We start from the raw sequence: 27,245 nt of genomic DNA, 5'->3' as shown, positions 1-27,245 counted from the left end.
ACCAAAATATATATGAACAACTTGCTAAAGACAATTTATATGGTTCCAATTAGTTCTAAAAACGATTGCCATGCAAAACGATTTTTAATTTGCTTCTATGATCTTCTAGTTCAATTTGCAAACGATTTTCAATATGCTTGGCATCTTCCACAATCTTTTGGATAAATTCATATTCGTACCTGCAAAATCATGTGCAAGATCTTTAAATTACAACTATTTTACTTTTTAGTATTTTTTTCGTAGAAAAGTAGTATATAGTTAAATATGACGATAAATTTTTCACAAGAACAAATGATCACGTATAATATAAAAATCTGTACCGGAAAACTTAGAAACAAAATATTTCATGTCTAAATTTGTGCAAAATATCATGCTTAAATTGATAGGTGTGTGAAGAAGACTAAATTTCTTATTTAACAATTAACAAATCTTCAAAAACAATGGTATATTATGTAATCAACAGGCTAAATGAAGAATTTATCCAATGGAGGGAACCTGAACTCAGGGACGGACCTACATTGAGGTCGACTGTGGCCTTGGCCACAGTGGAATTTTCATTTTTAATAGGTATATATATACACATTTTTGTTACTATTATGGTATATATACATATTATCGTTAATTTTAATCACAAGAGTCCATGAAGCTTGGTGGTAAAATTCTCTGCACTATAATTGAGGTGTTCGATCCGTGTATCGTAGACCTATCAAGATTAAGCATTTATATATTTTTATTGAACACTGATAACCTTAATGGAGTTCAATATCATATGAAATTATTTTAAATTTCCTTAAAATTTTACATGATTATATAAGTATTTAGACGTTATTGAACGATGTAACATTATTCGATTGTTAATGGTCTATGAATTTTTAGATTGAATTTATCTTTTTCAATAAAAAAAATTCTCCAATCAATGTTTTAGTAACCAGAGGACTGAGTTTAACAAAATAAAAAAAATCTAGTATTTATAATTTCTTGAGTTTCTTTTTCATTTAATATGTTATTGAGACTCGTCAAGATTAACAGTTTGTTCATTTTTAACCCCATAAATTCAAACTTTGTTGCGGCCCATCCCAATATGTTAATGTACCTCCGCCACTCGAAACAAATAAGCAATGATGTTATTTTAACTCATTTTCAAGAAATGGATGATAGACAATTTTTATCGTAAATGTATTGCATTAAACAATATTATTTCTTATTTGGAATAAGCTTGTTCCATCAAAGGTTTCAACTTTTGCTTGGCGGTGTGTCAATGACAGGTTACCCACAAAGCTTAATTTATTCACGCGAGGTTGTTTACGTAATGATTCCATGTTGTGCTCAGTTGGTTGTGATGCTATCGAGGATGTCCATCACCTTTTTCTGAATTGTTGCATCCGCGAGAGTTGTCTACTCACAACGATCTTATTTGGAATAAGCTTGTTCCATCAAAGGTTTCAACTTTTGCTTGGCGGTGTGTCAATGACAGGTTACCCACAAAGCTTAATCTATTCACGCGAGGTTGTTTACGTAATGATTCCCTATTGTGCTCAGTTGGTTGTGATGCTATTGAGGATGTTCATCACCTTTTTCTGAATTGTCCCGTTTTTGGCGCGGTTTGGAGTAACATCATCTCCTGGTTGGGGATCACATGTGTTCTTCCTGATAATGCAATAGCATTGGCATCCCAATTTTGTGGGTCTGATGGTTTTCGTAAAAATACTAAGTCGGGTTTGCAAGCAATTTGGCTAGCTTCAATTTGGTCTATTTGGAAAGCGAGAAATGATAGAGTTTTTAATGGCAAGACAATATCTATTGACAGGTTAATTTTTACCATCAAAGTTCAAGTATGGTGGTGGTTTAAGGCTAAGAAAAAAGGCTTCTGTTACGATTTAAATCATTGGATGTTAGATCCAAAAGTTTGTATAGGACTTAACACAGGATAATCCTGTACTTTGTTGGTTTCTTTGTGTACGAACCTTATTTTTAGGCACAACTTGTGCTTATTTTTAATATATTTCTTTGGCTTCTTCAAAAAAAAAAAAAATTATTTCTTATTTTCAATATAATTTAGCGTATAATTTCTTTGATATTTGGCCACACCATTATTAAATATCTGGATCCGTCCCTGCCTGAACTCATTCTAAACATCACTATAGTAGAGTGGGAATTGGTTAACATGGGATAAATCAAATTGAAGTATATATGCCATGGAAGTGTATTACATACCCGGTTGTGTAAGGCTTTCCCGACAAAACAGGCACTTTTGACAAAGCCGACTTCCATTTTTGTATTTTTTCTGAGTCAACTCCAAGTTCTTTTTCATGATCAGCCATGGCTTTGCCAAAATTGTTTCTCAAATGCCTTATGTCTGCTGGATCTACTTTGTAAAAGATTGGCCAAACTAATTGGCTCTTCAATTCCGCACATTCAAAAATCTTGACAAGTTCATCAAGACACCATGAAGAACTTGCATAGTTTTCTGATAAAACAATAATCGAAAGCCTTGATCTTTCAATTGCATTTTTAAGACAAGATGCAATATGATCTCCAGTGTGCAATTCTTCATTATCTATGAAAGGCTTGAATCCCCCTTGGCATAAAGCTTGATAAAGAAATCATGTAAAAGAGAAGCGAGTATCTTCCCCTCTAAAACTGAGGAACATCTGCCATTAAACAAATGAGTTTTTCAAATTGTCTAGCGAAGCTTTCCATTCCTCCATAGGTTTATTTTTTAAAGAAGATCCCGTCTTAATAATATTTTCAGGTAACCCGTCACATTTGTTGGAATTTGCCTTTGAATTGGAAGAAGCAGAAAAATAAGGTTTGGTTCCTGCTGCCTGAGCGGGGCGCAGGCAAAATTGGAACATGGAGTTTTGCCTCTGCTAGCTGCGCTAGGCGCAGCCGTACCTACGCGGGGCGCGGGCGCGGGTTTATAAATACACTGTTTTGCGTTTTCTGTATTTTTATGATGTTTTTAGGGTTTCTGAGGCCAACAAGCAAATTAGGGTTATAAGAACAAGTTCTTGGGAAGACTCTAGGGTTGGAGAAACATTCTAACACCTTGGGAAACACTTTCATAGAATCTCTTAGTCACGGGGAGAGATTCGGGCAAAGGGTAGAATTAGGATTGAAGGCTAATTCTTGTAACTCTTGTGGAGAATCTTTTGTAATCAAGTTTTCTATTGATAGTGGAACGGAGAGTGGCTCTCTCCCCAGAGTAGGTTGTTATAACCGAACTGGGTAAACAAATTATCTGTGTTCTTTATTGTTTCCGTCGCTTACTTTGTTGTTTGATATTACCGTCGTTCTTGCTTATTTGGTTGCTTAATTCTATTTTGCTCCACACATCAAAGGTTATTGGTGTGAGTTAATCGAATTCACAACAATTGGCACCCACCGTGGGGCAAAGGATCAAACGAATTAAGTACCATGGTTCTAAGTGGAAAATTGAGAAATTCACCGGGAGTAACGACTTTGGTTTGTGGAAGGTGAAGATGATGGCAGTATTGTTTCAACAGAAGTGTGAGGAAGGCTATGAGTGTGCGGGAGCACTCATAGTTAGAAGTCGGGAACCATAGAAGAACATCGGCCTGGAGAGGCGGTGGAATAATACTCAACATCGGCCTGGAGAGCGGTGAAATAATACTCAACATCAGCCTGGAGAGGCGGTTGTAATAATACTCAACATCGGCCTAGAGAGGCGGTTGAATAATACTCAACATCGGCCTGGAGAGGTGGTGGAATAATACTCAACATCAGCCTGGAGTGGCGGTGCTAAGAATACTCAGTTACAAGGTGGAAGACATAGCAGAAGTACTTGTTTAAAGACTTTGGTGGATGAACCCGGTTTGAGGTGGAGTCTTTTACTAGTGGGACTAGAAAAAGACAATCAACATTAGCTCTTGGCTATCTAGGAGATTGGGAGGAGAGTGGTAGTGTTGCACCAAAGGAGTTTAGCTATGGAGACCTTGTGGATTATGTTTCGATTGTGGCTGAAGAAGTGCAAAACATGTTGAAGAACTTCAGGGAGGCAATTGGAAGCAACGGTGATCAGACTTGGGAACTTGTAGGACTGCTGGAGGTAGTTGGATACAAGGAGAGTCTAATGTTGCAGCTTGTGGAACTTACTTAAAATTCCAAAGTTAAGTTGAGAGGCAAGCAATTCTTCAGGAGGACAGACATGAACAATTCGGGGGCTGAAAAGGGTACGGTGGAGCTTGTAGGATTGTCCTAAAATTCCAAGGACAATTGGAGGCAAGTGTTTTCTTCGAGAGTACGGAGCGGTTCACTCCGGGGTTTGAAGAGGGTGTGGTGTGATCTTGGAGAGAGCAGCATGATGGTTGGTGGGAAGTTGACATCACCATCAATTAAAAGGCAAGGTGGAGATTGTTGGAATTTGCCTTTGAATTGGAAGAAGCAGAAAAAATAAGGTTTGGTTCCTGCTGCCTGAGCGGGGCGCAAGCAAAATTGGAACATGGAGTTTTGCCTCTGCTAGTTGCGCTGGGCACAGCCCTACCTGCGCGGGGCGCGGGCGCGGATTTATAAATACATTGTTTTGCGTTTTCTGTAGTTTTATGGAGTTTTTAGGGTTTCTGAAGCCAACAAACAAACTAGGGTTATAAGAAAAAGTTCTTGGGAAGACTCTAGCATTGGGGAAACATTCTAACACCTTGGGAAACACTTTTCATAGAATCTCTTGGTCACGGGGAAAGATTCGGGCAAAGGGTAGAATTAGGATTGAAGGCTAATTCTTGTAACTCTTGTGGAGAATCTTTTGTAATCAAGTTTTCTATTGACAGTGGAACGGAGAGTGGCTCTCTCTCCCCCAGAGTAGGTTGTTATAACCGAACTGGGTAAACAAATTATCTGTGTTCTTTATTGTTTCCGTCGTTTACTTTGTTGTTTGATATTACCACCGTTCTTGCTTATTTGGTTGCTTAATCGTATTTGCTCCACACACTAAAGGTTATTGGTGTGATTTAATCGAATTCACGACAATTGGCGCCCACCTTGGGGCAAAGGATCAAACGAATTAAGTACCACGGGTTCTAAGTGGGAAATTGAGAAATTCACCGGGAGTAACGACTTTGGTTTGTGGAAGGTGAAGATGATGGCAGTATTGTTTCAACAGAAGTGTGAGGAAGGCTATGAGAGTGCGGGAGCACTCATAGTTACAAGTCGGGAACCATAGAAGAACATCGGCCTGGAGAAGCGGTGGAATAATACTCAACATCGGCCTGGAGAGGCGGTGGAATAATACTCAACATCAGCCTGGAGAGGAGGTGGTAATAATACTCAACATCGGCCTGGAGAGGCGGTGGAATAATACTCAACATCAGCCTGGAGAGGCGGTGGTAATAATACTCAACATCGGCCTGGAGAGGCGGTGGAATAATACTCAACATCAGCCTGGAGAGGCGGTGCTAAGAATACTCAGTTACAAGGTGGAAGACATTGATCAAAATAAGTTTAAATTAAAAGTAGTACAAGGTAGTTAACCTTGGTCGTTTCCCAAAGACTCACAATCAGTTTAACAATATTAGAAGCGATTTGAAAATTATAAAATATGGGGTGTTTGTTTTGCAAACAGGGAATAAAGAATATGAAATTCAAATGATTTAACACGATCAATTCATTGGTCTCAGGTAACTCGATCTTAATTCTATCATGGGTTCATAAGATTATTCATTCAACTGTTTATGCTCTGGTTGATTTATAAAACTAATTATACAAGCGACAATCAGTTTTACAAACGAATTCATTCGATTAAGCATCTCATGCGTTCAACCAACCATATAAAGTGAACAAGCGTCACAGAACACGGTCAATATCATGACATATTCGATCAACCTATTGCGAAGCGCGAAACTATATCAATTTCTATTCGGATTAATCTAAACAAGCGATGGATTAAAACGAATAAATCTGCTGTATAAATTCGAATATAATAATTAAGCAATCATCTTAATCGAAATTCATACAGTGGACAAGAAACGAAATTGATAATAGAAAGCATAAATAGAGAACGAAATTGCTATTAGAATCAGACCTCAAGAATCTTAATCGAGTTCCTTACACCAACGAATTGAAAGAGAGATTAGTTCTCCATTAGCATGGCGGCTGGCTTAGGGTTTTGAGTTCGAAAGTGACAGAATTCGTTGACCTAGGTCATATTTCAGTTTTTATACATCAAGTAAAACGGGCCACAAAACAATTGGGCCGAAAAACATAAGTTATGCTGGAAATAATTAAATCTTTGTAAGTCTGAAACTTGACGAGTAAATATGACTCCCTTGCGCTCTGAATTGGCGTTTGACTTCAACATGAAAGTTGTAGCTCTCTATCTTAGCTTTCCAACGCATTTTTGCACGCCTCGATCCGATATTCCTAGCTCCAGATATGGTCTGCGGAATGAGAAGGTGTCAAATTACTGTTTATTACGAAAATAAATAGCAAAACTAGACTCTAAATAGAAAACATGATAAAAACACTAAAATACTAGGAGAAGTTATAAAATTGCCATAGCACATGATGAATAAAAGTGCATTAAAAATGCACTGATCAGACATAGTGGAAGTACTCGTTTAAAGACTTTGGTGGATGAACTCGGTTTGAGGTGGAGTCTTTTACTAGTGGGACTAGAAAAAGAAAATCAACATTAGCTCTTGGCTATCTAGGAGATAGGGAGGAGAGTGGTAGTGTTGCACCAAAGGAGTTTAGCTATGGAGACCTTGTGGATTATGTTCCGATTATGGCTGAAGAAGTGCAAAACATGTTGAAGAACTTCAGGGAGGCAATTGGAAGCAACGGTGATCAGACTTGGGAACTTGTAGGACTGCTGGAGGTAGTTGGATACAAGGAGAGTCTGATGTTGCAGCTTGTGGAACTTACTTAAAATTCCAAAGTTAAGTTGAGAGGCAAGCAATTCTTCAGGAGGACGGACATGAACAATTCGGGGGCTGAAGAGGGTACGGTGGAGCTTGTAGGGTTGTCCTAAAATTCCAAGGACAATTGGAGGCAAGTGTTTTCTTCGAGAGTACGAAGCGATTCACTCTGAGGTTCGAAGAGGGTGTGGTGTGATCTTGGAGAGAGCAGCATGATGGTTGGTGGGAAGTTGACATCACCATCAATTAAAAGGCAAGGTGGAAATTGTTGGAATTTGCCTTTGATTTGGAAGAAGCAGAAAAAATAAGGTTTGGTTCCTGCTGCCTGAGCGGGGCACAGGCAAGATTGGAACATGGAGTTTTGCCTCTGCTAGTTGCGCTGGGCGCAGCCCTACCTGCGCGGGGCGCGGGCGCAGGTTTATAAATACACTGTTTTGCGTTTTCTGTATTTTTATGAGGTTTTTAGGGTTTCTGAGGCCAACAAACAAACTAGGGTTATAAGAACAAGTTCTTTGGAAGACTCTAGGGTTGGGGAAACATTCTAACACCTTGGGAAACACTTTTCATAGAATCTCTTGGTCACGGGGAGAGATTCGGGCAAAGGGTAGAATTAGGATTGAAGTCTAATTCTTGTAACTCTTGTGGAGAATCTTTTGTAATTAAGTTTTCTATTGATAGTGGAACGGAGAGTGGCGCTCTCCCGCAGAGTAGGTTGTTATAACTGAACTGGGTAAACAAATTATCTATGTTCTTTATTGTTTCCATTGTTTACTATGTTGTTTGATATTACCGTCGTTCTTGCTTATTTGGTTGCTTAATTCTATTTTGCTCCACACATCAAAGGTTATTGGTGTGAGTTAATCGAATTCACAACAACATTCAATAGCAACTTCACGTGTTACATTCAATAATTCAGAGTTCTTTTCATGATGAATGGCTGAATATACTTTGAACAAAGTACAAGCTTCCTCTGTTGATAAGGAATCAAGTTGAATCTTCCTTTGATAGTGCATTAAGTCACAATCTTGTTTGCAACGTGTGGTCAAAAGGACCTTGCACTGATTACTGTTACAAGGAATGCCAACATGTCCTAGGTCAAATTTTGCCCGAACATCATCAAAGATCACAAGTATTGGACGGTTCATATTTTCTATTGTGGAGACTATTCTTCTTGCTCTCTTGGCTTCACTGTTTCTATCAAATCTGATATTCAACAAGTCAGCAATTTCATCTTGCAATGTTGTGATATTTGGGTTTTGGGTCATATTGAGAAACAAAACCTCATAAAACATCTTTAAATGCTCGACTTTCTTACCCATTGCTTTCACCAATGCTGTTTTACCAGAACCCTGTCTACCGTACACAGGGGCGGTTCCCTTTGAGGGTGAGGGTGTGCAGCTGCACACCCTGGATTTTTGCTATTTGCACCTAAATTGTATATTATATCTACTTTGAATCCCCTGGAAAGTTTGGTTTGCACCAAAGCTTAAAGTTTCAACCCATTTCACTTGACCAATTAGATATTTATGTCATCTGATTGACACTTGCCAATAATAATATATAGAACCAAATCTTTTAATTTATTTGTGTTATCTTTTATTTCTCCATTTATTTTGCTTATCATATATTTTGTCATTCTCGTTTTTATTTTCTTCTTTCTATATTTTAAGTTTGTCCTTCTCGTTTTTTTTACATGTTGTTTCTGCTTGAATGTCTCATGCTTTTTTCTCTTTTTCTAAGTTTATCTCGAGCTTTCTATGTTTACTGTTTCTATTTAACATTATGTAGGTCTTGTTCTCTTCTTTGGGACAAGTTAACTAGCAATATAATAATTTAAAAAATAAGTTAACTTATAATAATTTAAAGATCTCTATAACAATTTCTTGGTACTTTTTTTTTTGACAAAAAAAAAGTTCTTCGGGGATGAATGGTTGAACCATTGTCTCGTGATCTATGTTGAAAGAGACGTGCTCAACAATGTTGATAATAAGTTGGTTATTCAACGATTTTAAAATTTGAATCCGCGTAGCAGCAGTTGTAAAACATATATATGTAATTTTTTGAGTACAATGTAATTTTTGAATATATTATATATGAATGTGCATCTATAGATATTTATATTATAATTATTAAAATATCGATTAAAAATGCACCCCCTAGTCCAGGGTCCGAGTACCGCCACTGACCGTACAATCCAATTATCGAACACTTATCATCTTGTAGTGCCTCTAAAAGTTCATCAGAAGCCTTCTCTGTAGACTTAAAACACATAAAATTATTTTCAGAAGAGAAGCGCTTTAAATTTAGAATTGGAGTTGAAAATGGGTCAAATTTACATTTCCCATTGAGTGCCTTTATTCTTTCCTGCAATTTGTTAAATTCATTCCATGATGATACTTCTGGTTGTGTTTTCAGATTCTCCATCTCTTGTAAGAGTATGTATGCTTCTTTTAGCCATGCAAACACATCATCACTGACCTTTTCAGTTTTTTGATCAGTTTCATAAACTTTTAGTTGCAAACGATCTCGATTTAAAATGAGTTTGTTCTTTTACCTTTCAACTTTGTGTAAGACTTTGCAAAACCAATCAGGTACATGTATCCTTCCAAGTTCCATCAGCTTCCTCTAACTTCTTTACCCCATAACGAACAAGAAGACCGGCATATTGAGCATAATCAGAGACATGGTGTATTTCTGCTGCAAAATTTTATTATTATATTAGAATGCATGCTATATAACAACTTTGAAGAATAAAATTATTAACAAAATTGATATATGGGTAGCTATGAAGCAAGACTCTGATATGGACACCTGACACGACACATGGATACGTACACGTCGACACTGCTAATATAAAAAATATAGAACACCGACACCGCTACATATTTATGAAAGATCTAAATTGATAATCAAAATGTATGTGTAAAAGGAGAGTAAAAACAAAAAAAAAAAAAAAAAAACAAAAAACAAATCTTTATAAAAACACTTGTCCGACACGTGTTATATGAATGTCTTACAAGTACGTGTTTCATAGATGCTTAGTCTTGTTCATTAACTATATACAAAGTAGGGTATGGATTTAAACAAATTTACGGTAAACTATCTTTAATATTAAAAGACTAAAAAAATTTAAAAACATGTTGCAACAAAAGTCTAAAATAGTCTAATTTGATAGTCAAAATTTTAGAGATAAACTCCAACATTTAATGTATACAGTGGTCTATGATTCTATTAAGGGAGATTCTATGATAGAGTCTCTAAATTGACTATTTTGATAGAATCACTTGAATTGACCAATAGAAAATGAGCTAATGCCACATAAGCAAATATAGTGTGGCAAGTCCATGGTAAGCCTTTTTTATATAAAACTTCTTATTATTGCATATAAGTCCCCTATTAAGTTTATAATTAACAATAATTTACAATAGTCAAAAACAATAATTTACAAAATAAAAACAATTTATATTTGACAAAATTAAAAACAACTTATATTTGAGAAACAATAATTTACAAAATTAAAAACAATTTATATTTGACGAAATAATTTCCACAGTTCGAAAGGATCAGAACTTCTCCGGCGAGTTCCGTCGTCCTCCGTCCTTCTTCGTCCACCGTCCACCGACGTCCGTCCTTCTTCCTCCATCTCTTCTTCTTCTTCTTCTTCTTCTTCTTCTTCTTCAATGTCGTCGTCTCCTTTCACAGGTAATACGTATATTTTCCCAAAATGAAATTGATTTTAGTTATTACACAGAAATTATTGAATTGGTTTTTGGGTTTGTATTTTAAGTTGAAGTTGGGTATTTGGCTTGTATTTTAAAATTGAAGTTGATTTGAATTGTTACCCAAAAAGGAACAATTTGGGGATTAGGTTTGTATTCAAAATTGAAGTTGATTATAATTCCGTTGTATTTTAAACTGTGGAAATGGATGATAAGGGGAGCTTGGTGTTTGATAGACCACAATCTTAATATGCTTTGAACAATAATGGAAGCTTAGTTAACATAATGAGTTACAGCTCTAGCGGTGCTTTTTCTCTTAGCTTCAGGTTGTGTTGCGTTAAGGGTGTTAACCCTGTAAGCATTTCCTTAAGTGTTGATTTTCTCTTAGCTTCAGGTTTTTAGTGCACCTTTTCGTTGTTGTCAGTGAAGTTGTGGAGTAATAAGTAAAAAATTAACAACACTGCTATATGGTAAGACCAATTTTGCTTGCGAAATTCAACGAATGCACACTTGTCTAAATTTTAAGAAAAAGAATAATGTTTAATATTTATCCATTATCTTTTGACAGAATAATAATTGTTGCAAACCAGATTCCACACAAATTGTTTGCTTATGAATTTTGAAGAAACATTTCATATAAATTCGAACAAAATCATCATAGAAACACAGACACACTATCAACTCTGTTTGGAATATAAAATCACCTCAGTTTTGATCTTTTGACATAATACAAATTGGCAATGAAAATAAGCAATAAACTGCTTTGAATAAAACAACGTATACAAATTGGCAATGAAAATAAGTGATCACCGTCGTTTCGTGATCAAAATAATTTTAAAATAAAAAGTAGTACAAGGGAGTTAACCTTGGTCGTCTCACAAGGACCTCTAATTTAATAATTAGTAAAAATAAGAACAATGAATAACACAATTAAATATGGGGTTTTGGGTTTGTTTAGATCGAAAGAGTATTAGAAATTCAATTGATAAAAAGACGATCAATCCATTGGTTTTAGGAAAACTTCGTTATGATTCTATCGTCGGTTCACATAAAATATTGTTTATATATTCATGCCTTGGTTGGTTTATAAGACCGATTATACAAGCGATAAACAGTTTATACGAATTCATTCGATTAAGCAAAGAATGTGTTCAACTAACCATGAGTAGTGAACAAGCGTCACTTATAACACGGTTTGTATCATGACAGATTTCGACCAACCCTTTTTTTGCTAAGCGCGAAAAAATCTATATCAATTCCTATTCGAACTAGTCATACAAGCGATGAATCAATCCGAAAAGTCTCACAATATATAACTCAAAATAGAGATTAAGCATCACTATATTCGAGTTTCATAAATAAATAAAGAGCATGAATTGATAAGAGAAGACAATAAATAAATAAATAAACTGAATTACTATTAAGAATTGAACCTCAAGAAGTCATGAACGATGTTCCCGTATACCAATGGATCAACCTAGGGTTGCTAGTTCTCCATGAGAATGTAGCAGCCTTTCTTTTCTATTTTTTTGCGTGAAATCAGAATTCCCAAACCCTAGCTGTGTTTTTGCTTAAGTACTCATAGAAAATTGGGCTTAAAAAGCTACGGGTCGAAAAACATAAGTTTGACCCGAAATTACATTATTTTCATAAAGTCTGGAACATAAACGTAAATATTTGACTGCGTTGCGCTCCGAACTGGGTTCTGGCCTTAACATGAAAGTTGTAGCTCTTTCTCGTGTCTTTCCAACGCATATTCGAACACCTCAATCCGATACTCGTAGCTCAAGTTATGACCTGCAGACTGAGAAGGATCAATATGTCATTAAATACGAAAATTGGTCAAATAAATTCATTAAGGCTCAATTGTGACCCAAAACTTAGAAACATAATAAAAACTCGATATTATTGTAGAAAGACTACTAATATGCTAAATTATAATACTAGAAAATATGTGCCAAAATGCACTGATCAAATTCCCCCACACTTATTCTTTGGCTCTCCTGAGCAAAACTCTAGAACAAAGCATGCTACAATCATCACAAGCAATCAACAAATTCTAGGATTCAAGCTTCCAACCGTGGACTGTATTTCAAAGATTGACATAACTCTTGTATATCAGCTGTCAACGATAACCCTGCGTGTGTGTGTGTACTGCCTATTTCTTTTCAACCAGAGTCATGACATGATCCTTCTCGAAAATACACAGTCAGGATACTAAGCTAGCTTTTCCTTTCTTACAATTCAGAGTATGGGTCCGGATTTCAGCTTGGGGGAAAACTGCACTTTTCATGTTCTCACAGGCGATTTGTTTTAGCGCAGGGACACCTATTAAGTTCATTTTAGTTATGCTTTAGGTGCTACTCTACCTTTTCACCTGACGGGATCTCGTTTGTTGCGAGTCCAACCTGTTACTCCGAGTAGAGCACCCTACACAGCATTTGTTCCTCCAGTTTTAGGCACAGGAACTCCACATATATCTTATTGTTCCTCCAATTTTAGGTACAGGAACTTATATTATTATCTTATAGAAAAGCCATGAAGTGTCCCATCATTTAATCTAGCCATGATCCTGCAATCAAGTAATCTAGCTTTTCCCCCAAACTTAGTCTTAGTCATACTTCTGCATCAAATTCAGTACTCAAATAACTTAGGCTAATGACTGTGTATTTTAAAGATTTATCAAGCCACTACTAAGTTTGCAAGTTTTCAGCAATTGTGCATTAAGGTGCAAAGATTATCATATCCAACATGAAAACAAGAATTTCAAAAAAAAATTCACCAATCCTACAATTATACTACTCTAGCCCTAGAACATGTGACTACTCATAACAATTGCAAGCATGCCAGAACTGTTTTTATCCTATTTTTGTTTTTTTATTAAATAACTAAATGTAAAATGTCCCCCCCACACTTAAATCAGACATTGTCCGCAATGTAACAATAAGCATAAAGTGATAAAAGGAAGGAACACACCCGAGGGATCAAGGTGGAATTATAGTTGTAGCTTCCATGTCTGGTGGTTTTGGTGGAGGCCTTTCCGTACTACGAATGCACGAGACAAGAAAAAATAAATAGCAAGTGAACTTGGATATCAACAAAAAATCTGGTGGCTTAGGAGGAATAGCCAGCACATATGGTAAACCTGCACTAACAAAAACATGAATATCAGAAAATCCACATTTAGCTTGTGAGTCAGATAAATTGGGTGGAAGAGATGCACAAATGATGAAGGATGGCTGCTTGTTGTGCGGCTTAATCAGAGGTTCCACCAACAATCTTTTTGCTATAGACAATGGTTGCTTCCGACTAAAATCCACACTTTTTGTGTTAACTTCAAGAGTTATTGAATTTGTTGGGATTTCTGCACAACTGGTTGCCGGAATCAAAATGTCTTCACCTAAAATAGCTGCATTGATCTCATGACAAATATTACAAACACCACATTCACAAGCAAAAATTTCAAAAGATTTATCTACTTCAAGAGAAGTATATAATTCATCTAAATCAGATTTCAATAAATTTTGTGGTGTAATCTCTTCCATGCATTCACTTGAATTTATGTTGCTTATTTTGTGTTCATCAACGGAAACAAGTATTGTTTCAATGGGCTCACTTGGAGTTTCATCAAGACTTGTATCACATTGCATTACTTCTAATAGTGCAGCAGGTTGTACATCAACATGAGACATCTTGTCCTCTTGAATTCGATGGACGGTGGAGATTATTTGTTCAACTTGATCAGTTTGGACTTTCATAACTTGCATATGTTGAAGAAATTGCAAATGATCTTCAGCCATTCTCTTATTATTTTCAGCCATCTGCATTATCATTTCTTCCAAACTAGGTTGTGGTTCAACTACTAATGAATCAATTTGCTGAAACTGTGGATGTGACCAAATAGGCTGTTCTTCAAGATATGAATTTTGTTCTTGATAGTATTGTCCTTGAAAATTACCTACAAATTGGGTCTCACCACAAAGAGCAGTATCTAACAATATAGGACATGCATCACTAATATGAAAACTCGAAGAACAAATATTACACATCACAGTTGGAATATGATTTTGATAGCATGTTTGTTGTTTTCTTGCATCCAAGCAATTAATTATATAAGTCAACTGGTCCAATGAATCTTCCATTTTTTTTTATAGGTTTTTTTTTTTTTGTCTAAATGAAATGAAGAGAGAAATAAAAAATTGAGTCAAATAAAATCTAAAAAAAATAAAAATACCACCTAAAATCTCTAAAAATCAAACAAATCTATATATAATTTTTTTGGATTTTTTTAAATATATGGAAAATTCAAAAAAAATAAAAAGTGGTCTAAACGAAGGAATTTTGCAATTTCAGCCTGAATTTTCGTATCAAAGATACGAAAGTGTTGTTCCTTGATTTTTTTCGGATTTGTGGACCAAATTTCGGATCAATCCGAGATATGAACCGAAAATTAATTATTTTTCAGCTTCACTACAAAATTCAACGTCAGAACCTGAAACACAACTAAAACTCACAAAACAAAATTGTTAGTAATGTTAGTTATTTCTCAATTTTACTAATCCTAATCAGAGATCCCCGGCAACGGCGCCAATTTGATCACCGTCGTTTCGTGATCAAAATAATTTTAAAATAAAAAGTAGTACAAGGGAGTTAACCTTGGTCGTCTCACAAGGACCTCTAATTTAATAATTAGTAAAAATAAGAACAATGAATAACACAATTAAATATGGGGTTTTGGGTTTGTTTAGATCGAAAGAGTATTAGAAATTCAATTGATAAAAAGACGATCAATCCATTGGTTTTAGGAAAACTTCGTTATGATTCTATCGTCGGTTCACATAAAATATTGTTTATATATTCATGCCTTGGTTGGTTTATAAGACCGATTATACAAGCGATAAACAGTTTATACGAATTCATTCGATTAAGCAAAGAATGTGTTCAACTAACCATGAGTAGTGAACAAGCGTCACTTAGAACACGGTTTGTATCATGACAGATTTCGACCAACCCTTTTTTTGCTAAGCGCGAAAAAACCTATATCAATTCCTATTCGAACTAGTCATACAAGCGATGAATCAATCCGAAAAGTCTCACAATATATAACTCAAAATAGAGATTAAGCATCACTATATTCGAGTTTCATAAATAAATAAAGAGCATGAATTGATAAGAGAAGACAATAAATAAATAAATAAACTGAATTACTATTAAGAATTGAACCTCAAGAAGTCATGAACGATGTTCCCGTATACCAATGGATCAACCTAGGGTTGCTAGTTCTCCATGAGAATGTAGCAGCCTTTCTTTTCTATTTTTTTGCGTGAAATCAGAATTCCCAAACCCTAGCTGTGTTTTTGCTTAAGTACTCATAGAAAATTGGGCTTAAAAAGCTACGGGTCGAAAAACATAAGTTTGACCCGAAATTACATTATTTTCATAAAGTCTGGAACATAAACGTAAATATTTGACTGCGTTGCGCTCCGAACTGGGTTCTGGCCTTAACATGAAAGTTGTAGCTCTTTCTCGTGTCTTTCCAACGCATATTCGCACACCTCAATCCGATACTCGTAGCTCAAGTTATGACCTGCAGACTGAGAAGGATCAATATGTCATTAAATACGAAAATTGGTCAAATAAATTCATTAAGGCTCAATTGTGACCCAAAACTTAGAAACATAATAAAAACTCGATATTATTGTAGAAAGACTACTAATATGCTAAATTATAATACTAGAAAATATGTGCCAAAATGCACTGATCAATAAGCACCTTTACCCTTCACCGCAATTGAATCACCTACGGCTGACTTTTGTGTCCCAGTAGGATCATCATTACTGCAATACTTTTTTTCTAAATTCATGATGTCATCCATTATTTCTTGATAAACACCACTCTTTTTAGAAGCTTTATTGCAAAAACGGGTCAAAACAGAACAATATGCACCAAAACGAGCAAGCTCAATCATATTCGAATCAACTGTATCATTACAATCCATGTTCAAATATTCAATTTTGGCATCCTTCGTCCAACGCGACAATACCAAACTTCTAGGAATGTGGTCAATATTTTCTTCCTTCATGACATAAAAAATATGAGAACAGGGAAGGCCACGAAAATCAAATAACCTACACGAACATTAAAATGTTGAACCATCATAAACAACTTCTCTTTCATAATTATCCTGACAATACTTTTTCAATGTATAAATCTTCGTATCCCCAACTTCATGTTTATCCTTAACAATCAATGCACCAACCTTCATAATTTGATCTTTAACTTCAATGAAAATCTCTGCCGTATAAACTTTAGCGGCATCACTCTCAATCAAATGCAGGTGAGTTGTCAACACAGGTTCTGTACACTTTGATTTAAAATCAGCAACCACTTCATTGTTTCTGTAGTCCCCCAGAGCCTGCTCAAAATTGTGTATAAATTCAAAAATGGAGCATTTCTTCCTGGTATAACTCTTGATTATTGCATTAACAGCTTCACATTGAGACGTTGTTCTAAAACATCCAAAAAACTTATCACGTAGATATGCAGTTGCCCACATTGACTTGTTCGCATACGTTTTGGCAACCCAAGGATTTCGTTCAAGTTTATTTTCTTTAATCAGCTCTGACCAAAACTCTTCAAATTCATCCTTTGTAATATTTGAGTACATGGCTTTTTTAAAACCTGCCAAAAATTCTGAATTCTTTACATTATCACTTGCATTCTTATTCAAATGCCAAGAACATAACTGATGGGTCGCATTAGGAAAAACATGTTTTATAGCCTCCCTCATAGCCTCATCTCCATCTGTCACCACTGCTTTTGGGTGTTTCTTTTCCATGCACTCTAAAAAACATTTCAACACCCACTTATATGTCTCTGTCGTTTCATCCGATACTATTGCAGCACCAAAAATAACTATCTGGGAGTGGTGGTTACACCCTGAAAATATAACCAATGGGTAGTTGTATTTGTTCTTTTGGTAAGTTGTGTCGAAGGCAAGCACATCACCAAAACAAAAATAGTCAGATCTACTACTCCCATCAGCCCAAAAAATAGACTTCATTCGTCCATCATTGTTGTTGACGGCATATTCAGCATAGAGCATGGGATCAGTAGATGTTTTTACATTTAGATAATTTAGAGAAGCGGCAACATCACCATCTTTAATAATGTCACGCATTTTTTTATCAAAATAATTGTAAAGATCTTTCTTTGTAAACCCAACACTAGAATATCCACCCTTCTGAGCAACCATGTATCCCATTATATGACATGTTCTAATTCCACGTGACTGAAGACCATCAATTTGAGCTCTATCTGTTTCAGAAATTTGCCGATAAGTGGGGTGTAAGTGCACATACCTAGACGGGGTTAATTCATGATTATGACCCTCTTCAAAAATTGACACTACATACCTATCCTTTTTGGGTTTATAGTGCACATGAAGCCTAGCTGCGCAATTAGTACGGGTCAAACGTCTGTGCTCTCTTTTCCTATCTATCTTGCACAAGTATTTCTTCGCTCTTAACCCATGTTTATTGCATACAAACTGCCTCATTACTATTTTTTTACTACCTTCAGGGCCTCTTCTCCTAATTTCACTTTTCCTAATGGCAAAACCTTTAGATTTACCATACCGATAATAAAATTCACATGCTTCATCAACAGTACCAAATTCCAAAGCACGGATTTCATCAGAAGTCATAGAATTTATACTTACCCCACTCCATCACCTACAACTGCATTTACTTCAACAGGTTTATCATCATCTTTTTTATCAGCATCATCGCCATTATCTGAACTTTGAGATGTATCGCCAGCATCATCGCCATTATCTGAACTTTGAGATGTATCGTCAGCATCATCGCCACTTGATACCGAATAACTGTCATCCTCATCGTCATTCAATTCAACATGAGATGTATCACCATCAGTGGAATGAACGTGATTGGAATCAACATCAACAGAATCGTCGCAGTTTTCCATATTAAACCTGACTCAACATCAACATAATTCATGGAATTAAGACAACAAAAAATCAATAACCGTCACAAAACCTCCTAATTTCATTGCAACTTCAAAATTCAAAAGTAACTAAAATCATAGGTAACTTAATTAATTGAAAATCAAAATTACTAAATTTGAAACCCTATTATAGAAAACACATTCAACCATAAACCCTAATTCCTAATTTGAAAACAAATTTATCACCCCCAATTGAAATTCGAAATTATTAAATCTTAACAAACCAATTCAAAATTATTACGCACACATAACAAATTTATCACCCCTAATTCGAAATTATTCAACTAATTTGAACCAAACATAACAAAGCCAATCGAATTTACCTTACTCACACAAGCAATTTTGACCTCCAATGAAGCGATTGAATGGGAGCAATAGGAAATGTTCGTCTGCGTGCTGGGAACAAAAGAAAAGCGATGGTGATAAGCGATGGAAATCAGGTTTCAGTGGAGATAAGCGATTGTGAAGAACATGCTTCGTCGATGCTGTTTTGTGAAGACTGTTTTTGAGAATGTTTTTAATTTGTGTTTTATTTGATTTTTAGAATAAAATACAAATTAATAAATAATATAAAGATTGGGATAATTTTGTCACTTTTAAATTATTAGGGACTTAGTTGTAATAATAAAAGATATGAGGGTGCATGATATGTGAGATGTATAATATAATCTTACGTGGCATTGATTAAGTCATCTCTGCTTTCTGATTGGTCAGACAAGTGACTCTATCAAAATAGTCAATTTAGAGACTCTATCATAGAATTTCCCTTCTATTAATTATAGTTTAATATAGTTCAAAACAAAATAAAAATTAAATACAGATGATATTACTTATTTTGAGCATTATTATATATATAATAACTAGTATAAATTATCCGTGCATTGCACGGGTGAGTTTTTACTTATAAAAATATAAATTATTTAATAATATATTATGAAATATTTTATTGTATTTTAATAATAATTAGATTAAAATATATATTTTTTTAATAATATATTTAAATGTACATTTGGTTACCCTATTTTTGAAGGTGTTCTAGCAAAAAAGTTGAAAGTGTATATTAATTTCTATACACCATAGTCAAGGATCAAAGGACCAAATATTGAAATTTTAAAACTTATAAGTAATTTATAATAAACATGGATTCATTCATATACTTGTAAAAGTTCCATCCCGTGGTCTAAAAATTTTGACATTATTTGGGGGGCCGAACTTCAAACCCTAAATTCTTTATTTTTCTAAATTGAGTCTAGCCACTATTATAATCTAAAGAACCTCCCTCCCGTGTTTTAAAATTTGAATGCTACACCCATCATAAATATATCAGAAAGGGCCTACATAAAGTGTTTAGAATATTTATTTAATAATATTTTATGAAAATTATTGCTTTTGAAAATTTTAATATATTTAATAATTGTATATAATTTTTTTAATTATTCGAAAAAATAAAATAAATAGGGTAATGTTTGAAAAAAAATAAAAAGGTAAATATCAAAAAATGTATTTTACCTTTTTATTATAACAATTGTATATACTCCCTCCGTTTTCGTTTAAGTGTCCGGTTATGAATAGTAACACAAAATAAGAAAGTAGATTTTTGCTCCTTATCTTCCTATTATACCCTCTCTTTTTTTTTTCACACACTTTCTTTTTTCAATAAATTTAATATATTATGTAAAAAAAAAAACAAAAATTTAATATGTTATGTACAAAAAAAAACAAAAAACTTTAGTTTTTCAAATATATAGCATTAATTTGTTTTATTGAAAAAGATAAGAATAATTGACAAAGTGTACAATTGACAAATCGTATCCTTAAAATAGAAAATGGACAGTTAATTAAAAACGCTAAATCTGACGAGACTGAACACTTAAACGAAAACGGAGGGAGTAGTTTTTTTGATTTTTTGAAAAAATAAAATGTAATAAATATTGAGAATGTCTTTTTCACCAATTTTGTGTAGTAGCAAAAAAAAAATATTATTTCTAACTTTGTTTGAGCAATCGAATGCAAATAAAGTTTCTATTAAACACGTTTTCTTGTTGCGTAAAGTGTTTCTTTTTTTACAATTTAAAATCATGCATCTAAATAATTTTTTCATTAAAATAATCTATTTTAATAACGCATATTTTTTATTCAAAGAAGTCATGTAAGAAAATTCATTTTTAATAATAATAATATGGTTTTGTAAGGTTCTAATTATATTTAAATTTTACACATGTTAATTATATTATTTTAATTATATTAAGCCATTTCTATATATATTATAAAATATTTTTCGAAAAAATAAAAATAGGTATAATAAATGTGCACATTTATTATAGTCATAAATATTTTTTGAAAAAATTTTCTTAAAAGTTCCTAGAGTGAATCTCAAATATATATATATATATATATATATATATATATATATATATATATATATATATATATATATATATAGATGAATTAATTAAATGGAAATTGTACTTCAATTGAACGTACGACAAACTTCTACAAAAACCGTTCAATTGAAGTTATCAGAAAAAGTATCAAACGGTTTTGAATTTTTATAAAAATTTGTGGAGTTGATCTACTCAATGAGATCTTTGAATTCAACGGTTGGATTAAAGAAATATAATGCCGATATCGAGTTATTAAGCGTAGTAAGTCAATAGAGACTTACTCCTGGAGTCAACGGATCCCTCCTCATATATATATATATATATATATATATATATATATATATATATATATATAGGGATTTGCTAACTTAGACCCAGTGAGGTCTAAGTTAGCAAGGTGTACCTTTTTACTTTTGACAAAAAAACCAATTACCACTACTCAAGTCTGTTATAAATAAAAGGGTAGTTATGTCAATTGTATTTCATGAATTAAAGAATAAATTAAAAAAAAACTTAACAGAATCAAAATACGCATTCATGGTCCTCAAGGGCCTCTTGTTGGCCAAAGATATGAGTATTGATGAACTTGTTTGCTACTCTGACTCTTTACACTGTATCAACCTCATCAATGGTCCTCAAGTTAAGTATCATATTCATGCTGTGTTGATCCAAGATATAAAGGAGCTGATCTCTCAAACCAATGTCTCTCTTTATCACACACTTAGAGAGAGGAATCAATGTGCTGATTTCTTCGCTAAACTTGGAGCCTCCTCAGATGCTGACTTCTTGACTCATGCTTCTCCTCCAGAAGGCATTCGTGATCTTCTTAGAAACGACGCTATGAGAACCTTCTTTCTTCGTGAATAGTTTTTCTTTTTGTTTTGTTTTTTCTATCTTTTAGCTTCCTTACAAAAAAAAAAAAAAAACACGCATTCCAGGATTCGCTTTGTCTTCTGTTTTCCTCTTCATCTTCCTCCGCTGCAACCCAATCGAACCTATCATCTTCTTTGTTCTCCTCTGCAATTGCAATCAAAGCTATCATCTTCATCATTGTGCTAAACCTCTCCCTAATTTCTCATGAAAGATTTGTTTTATCATCTTCTTTGTTATGTTTTCTTCTTCAATTGTGCTAGATTTGTTTTATCTTATTTGTTCTCCTCTGCAATTGCAATCAAAGCTATCATATTCTTTGTTCTTTATTTGTAGAATAATTGTAATTGCAGATTTTTTTATCGCTTTGTTTTGTCATCTTCTTTGTTCTCCTCTTGATTTTTTATTTATTTAGTTGCTTATGGGTTTTATATTCAATAATTGGTTGAGAATACGTGTTGGATTCACGCTGACGCAGCTAGAAATTAGTGTAACATGGAGTATTGTTTAGATTGCAACAATGGCCACGGTAAGAAGATGAAGATGATAGTGATCGGAAAATAATTGGTTGAGAATTTTAAGGAATGATGAAAGGGTTTTGTGTTTTTTTTGTAAAACTATCAAATTACCCTTCATTTTAAATTTAATTAAAATTGTGAAAGAAGGATATTTATGTTCAAAGGAAAAAGGTGCACCTTGCTAACTTAGACCTCACTGAGGGAGACTTTCAAATAAGATGAATTTTAAAATGAGATAGTGAGAGGGTTAAATGTCAGCCACGAGATTAAATAATTTGTATGCCTGGATGTAGTGGTTGATTATAGGCATGAGAAGTGAGAAGATTCATTGTGAAATAGTTTAACTTTCTGTTGGAAGATTATAGGCATGAGAAGTGAGAATCCGTCACTCTCTCTACAATTTCACTTTTATTCCCAATGAGAATTGGTACATAGAAAATAATTAGAATATTCTAAGGAAATTCTATGAAATTGGACCAATTTTATGGTGAACAATTTGTTTCTTTCAAATTTGGTACTACGCAGTTTGAGTCAATCATAAAGGGAAAAGATGGGAATTTATGCGTTTTTCAATTTTTAAGTGATATTGGTAAATTAGATGATCTACTTTGTGTCCTCTTATTAAGCTTAAAAAAAATTTGCTACTTCCTATTAAGCAATTTATGGGTTTGTCAGTACAAAGTCGCAACTGAAGATGTGGTGATTGTTGGTGTTTGAAAACAGAACACGGGAAGAAGATGAGGAAGTTGATGCATCTTTCCATTCAATTTAAGTTGTTTCATTTTTCAATTTAAAAGTCATGATTTTTTTTTAAGAAGAAAGAACACAGATGATGCATCAATGGTAAGAAGTGGAGAAGTCATTTTTGAGTAACCGAGAGAGAGAAAGACACGATGTGAGACTAATTGTGTGTGAGCAGCTGTAAAAAATTGTTGGCATTTGATTTGATCCAAGGGTTGTGATTCAACCCTCTCATCTCTCACATTAATGGTATGTTTAGTTGTCGAGAGAAAGTGAGAAGAGAGAAATAGGTGAGAGAGAGAGTAAGAGAAGAGAGAAAGAGGTGAGAATTAGAGTAGATTTAGTGTATTGATTAGTATAAGAGAAAAATGAGAGAAATTGAGAAGAGAGAAGTGTTGATTGTTTTTGAAAGTACAAAAATGCCATTGAATTAAAAGCACCTTAACCAAAATTAATTTAATTTTTTTATTCAATTCATCATTTAATTAATTAATTAATTAATTAGTTTTGATTGGTTTATAAATTACATTTATCTTTGAAATAGACAGCCAATATAAAATTAATTTTTTTATCAACCGTAAAAAAAAAAAAGATAAATGGCCAAAGAAATAAAATAAAAACATCGGAAATTGTATTTTGATCATGATCATTGTCGGTAGAATCGAAAGGAATTTGTTATAGAAATGCAATAAAACAACACCAAAAAAAGGCATATATAGGATAGGGGAAGAAGATGCAAGAGTAATGAAAATGGAAATGGAGCAAAGCACTCCTGTTAAAAGAAAAACAAAACCCAGCGACAAACTAGATAAGGGAAGAAGATGCAAGGGTAATAATGGAATTGAGTAAAAATTGGCTTCTCTTCTCCTTTTCTTCTCATTCTTGGAGAGACCATAAAAAGTAATTGGGCTCACATAAATTTATTCTCTCTTTCCTATTTCTCACCAAACCAATTAAGAGAAAATAGACATTTCTCTTCAATTTCTCTCTCACCAATTTCTCTTTAAAAAACTAAAGAGATGTCCAACCGATTAAGCCTAAAAAAAAAAGTTACTTTGAATTTATATTTTTTGTTTTTTTATTTTAATTGATTTTTCTCTTTTTGTTTGGAAGGTGCAGTAAACCTATAAACCTAATTTTTATACATGTGGGCTGAGCCCAAATTGCAAGGTTAAAACAATGAAAAAAGATATTAAAATTAAATAAAAATACATAAAAGTAAGAAAGTAGACCTAGAGTTTCTTCTGCTATGACCAACCGGCAACCAGTAACAAGGCGTTACGTTGTTTCTCAATCAGGATAAACCAATAAAGATAGAGATACAGAGAAAGAGTAAGAGAGAGAAGACTGGCCGTTGAGTTGAAGTGGTGTGGGGCTGCGACGGTGGAAGTTCCGGCCGGAGATGGTGGTGATGTGCGGTGGTAGTCCAGAAACGGCGGTGGCTGTGTCTATCCTCTTCTCTTCATCTCTGATCAGTTTATTTGGTTTTCATTTGCTGGTTTTTTAGTTATAGGTTATGGTGATTTTTATTGATAGAAAATGGTGGTGGTGATTTGTAGAGGTTATGGGTGAAATATGGAGGTGGCGAGGTGTTTGATCTCTTCTCTCTACATTTTGTTGCTCTGTTTTGCTCTTGTGACTTTCGGTTCTGCCTCTTTTCAACCTCCTCTTTGCTGTGAAACTTTACTCTTATTTATGCCAAAAAATTAGGGTTTAAGTAAGAAAGATGACAAAATTGTAAGGTGGGATTGTGACATAAGATAATGTTGCTTCTCATTTATTTATTTTTCCTTTAATAATAAAGTGTGATACAGGGAGGGAGCCGTGGAGCAGTGTATAATGTTTGGAAGAAAAGCTAAACTTGCAAGCTATACTATTCCATTTACTTGCAAGCTATACTATTCCATTAACTTTCAAATGGTTGTCAAAACCGGACCGGACCGGGCAGTTCGACCGGTTCAACCGTGAACCGGACCTATGTCCGATCCGGTTGACTCTCAAAACCGCTAGTTCATTAAACCGGACAAAAAACGGGGAAACCGCTCTTAAACCGGAAAGAACCGGAAAACCGGCGGTTCACACAGGTTTTCCGGTCTGAGCGTTTTTTGTTTTTTTTTTTAAATTTTTTTTATCTTGTCTTGTCTTGTCTTGGAAATAAAAGAAGTTAAAACCTATTAGTTTTCTGGTTCATTTTCAACTATGTATCAAGAATCTATGTAGATTAAGAAGGTGAAATATCCATTTTGTTGAACTTGAAAATTTTATGTTGAAATTATAAGATCTAAATTGAATTAGAAATAAAATTGCAGAACTAATACTAAGATTGGGAGAAAGAAAAAGAAGTGGAATTCATTTTGATGTTTATGTTTTCTTAAAATCCATATGCAAGAGAACAAAGGAAGGAAGAAACAAAAAGAAATATGCAGAAGAAAAAGATACGTGAAAGGAGTTTGAAGATGAAGAGATCTAGGGGAGGCGGCTGCTAGCTAGCTGCTTGTGATTTGTTTTTCAACTTGCTTTTCAACAATAGTTATTTAGGGTTTGAAAGATGGATTGGGCTTTATAAAATGGGCTTCCCATGATAATTTTTTCTTCTTTCTAGAATATTAGAATATTAGCTTTTATTTTTAATTTTTCTAATAATTTTTTTTTACATTCATGTGTTGATAACTTATTATAGTGTTTATTAAAAAAAAACTTATTATAATGTAATAAAATATATTTTTACTTGACCAAAAAAATTTAGGTGTGAAACAAGGAAATATTGAGTCATTATTTATATATTTTTATTTATATATTAATTAAAATATATATTTAATTAAAAACGGTCTGACCTCCGGTTGAACCAGTCCGACCGGTTGAACCTTGAATTGATGAGCTCACCGGTTCGATGACCGGTCCGGTTCTGAAAACCTTGATAATATGTATGTACCTTCCTTTCATAAAGTGTGTACTTATTTTGCATTTTGAGTGATAACTGTGTCTTTGAAAGATGGTACCGTGTAGCAGTGCCAGTGTCCATAACTTAAAGAATCTCACATTTGTATCTCTCTCTGTGTCATTTTCACCTTTATTGCAACCATTTAATTTGAGCTTAATTTCGACGGTCTACACTTTCGTTTTGTTTGGGTGGTAGGTTGCGCGAGTGACGAGTAGAATTTGTTACTACATCTAAAACTCCATTGATCAAAAAATTCATATTTTTCAAATTGTTCAATACATCGTACACAAAAACAACAAAAGATAAGAGAACTAAATAAATAATAAAGAGAGTGAGATGCAGTTACTTTATTTTAAATATGTAGATCTAAAGATAACAATAGATCAAAAGTAGATTATTAAGCAATAAGTGAAAAATTAAGGATCTTTGCGTTTTTCTCTATCAAACTGCAGAATCTCAACTCTATTTAGTTGGTTCTTTTGAAACTTCTTCACAAAAAACCCTCGAGAGTGTGTCACAGCGTCACAAAATTCATGGCAAGACAAAATATTGTCAAAGCTTAACTCGAAGATTTACATTGCAACATCCAAGTATGAGACAGAGTTAATGACACCATATCATATCTGTCAATGGTAACAATAATAGCAGGTCCTCCATAACCTCTGGCTAGATCAAAATTTGGATGAATTGGAATTTTCTTAACTTCATTCACCACTGCACCATTATTCACATGATACATAGTTTCAACAGGAGAACTGAGAAAAACATCTTCAACATCATTTTTCAAACCAGCACTATCAGTATCAATCAAGACAGAATTTTTATATTTTTGAAGCCAAGATAGTAGTACTATCCACTGTTCAAGAATGACTTCGTTCCACTTCGAAAATTTTAGCCTCTTGTACATTTTTTGGAATTTTTACGACAGATTATTGTGAAATACTATAACAATTAGTTTCAAATGCAAAAAAGTGAACTTTGAAAGAGTCTTCTCAGACTAATTAATTATTTAGAAGTACATGTTATAATAGCTAGGAATCATATTCAAAAACAATTTATCATTGAATGTGTATATTGTTATAATAAATTGGAAAATCAACAAAATTATCTTGAAAGACATTGGTTACTATTAATGTTGAAATATCTATCTATAATGTCAACTTAAAATAGTAATG

At 33.9% G+C, this 27,245-nt stretch overlaps 2 protein-coding genes and 1 pseudogene across 3 annotated transcripts; 1 reads left to right on the top strand and 2 right to left on the bottom strand.

The window, feature by feature from the left end:
- Positions 1–55: 55 nt before the first annotated feature.
- LOC123890651 lies at positions 56–16,589 on the bottom strand (annotated as a pseudogene).
- LOC123910027 (protein FAR1-RELATED SEQUENCE 5-like) lies at positions 16,533–25,674 on the bottom strand. 2 transcript variants are annotated; one of them, XM_045961054.1, is made up of 3 exons: positions 24,362–25,674; positions 18,940–19,012; positions 16,533–18,584 (listed from the first exon to the last, which is right to left on the bottom strand). In XM_045961054.1, exon 3 carries the CDS (start codon positions 18,294–18,296, stop codon positions 16,731–16,733), a length of 1,566 nt encoding a protein of 521 aa, XP_045817010.1. In that variant the 5' UTR covers positions 18,297–18,584; positions 18,940–19,012; positions 24,362–25,674; the 3' UTR covers positions 16,533–16,730. The 2 variants fall into 2 exon arrangements, with proteins under 2 accessions (XP_045817010.1, XP_045817018.1); XM_045961062.1 differs by lacking the exon at positions 18,940–19,012.
- On the top strand, positions 21,538–21,867 carry LOC123890643. Its single transcript, XM_045940291.1, has one exon. The coding sequence runs from the start codon at positions 21,538–21,540 to the stop codon at positions 21,865–21,867; it is 330 nt and encodes a 109-aa protein (XP_045796247.1).
- Positions 25,675–27,245: the final 1,571 nt, after the last annotated feature.

This window comes from Trifolium pratense, linkage group LG1, assembly GCF_020283565.1.
Source record: "Trifolium pratense cultivar HEN17-A07 linkage group LG1, ARS_RC_1.1, whole genome shotgun sequence".
Taxonomy (NCBI): domain Eukaryota; kingdom Viridiplantae; phylum Streptophyta; class Magnoliopsida; order Fabales; family Fabaceae; genus Trifolium; species Trifolium pratense.
Note: the sequence above shows the minus strand (reverse complement) of the source record. Positions and strands in the feature narration are given on the sequence as shown.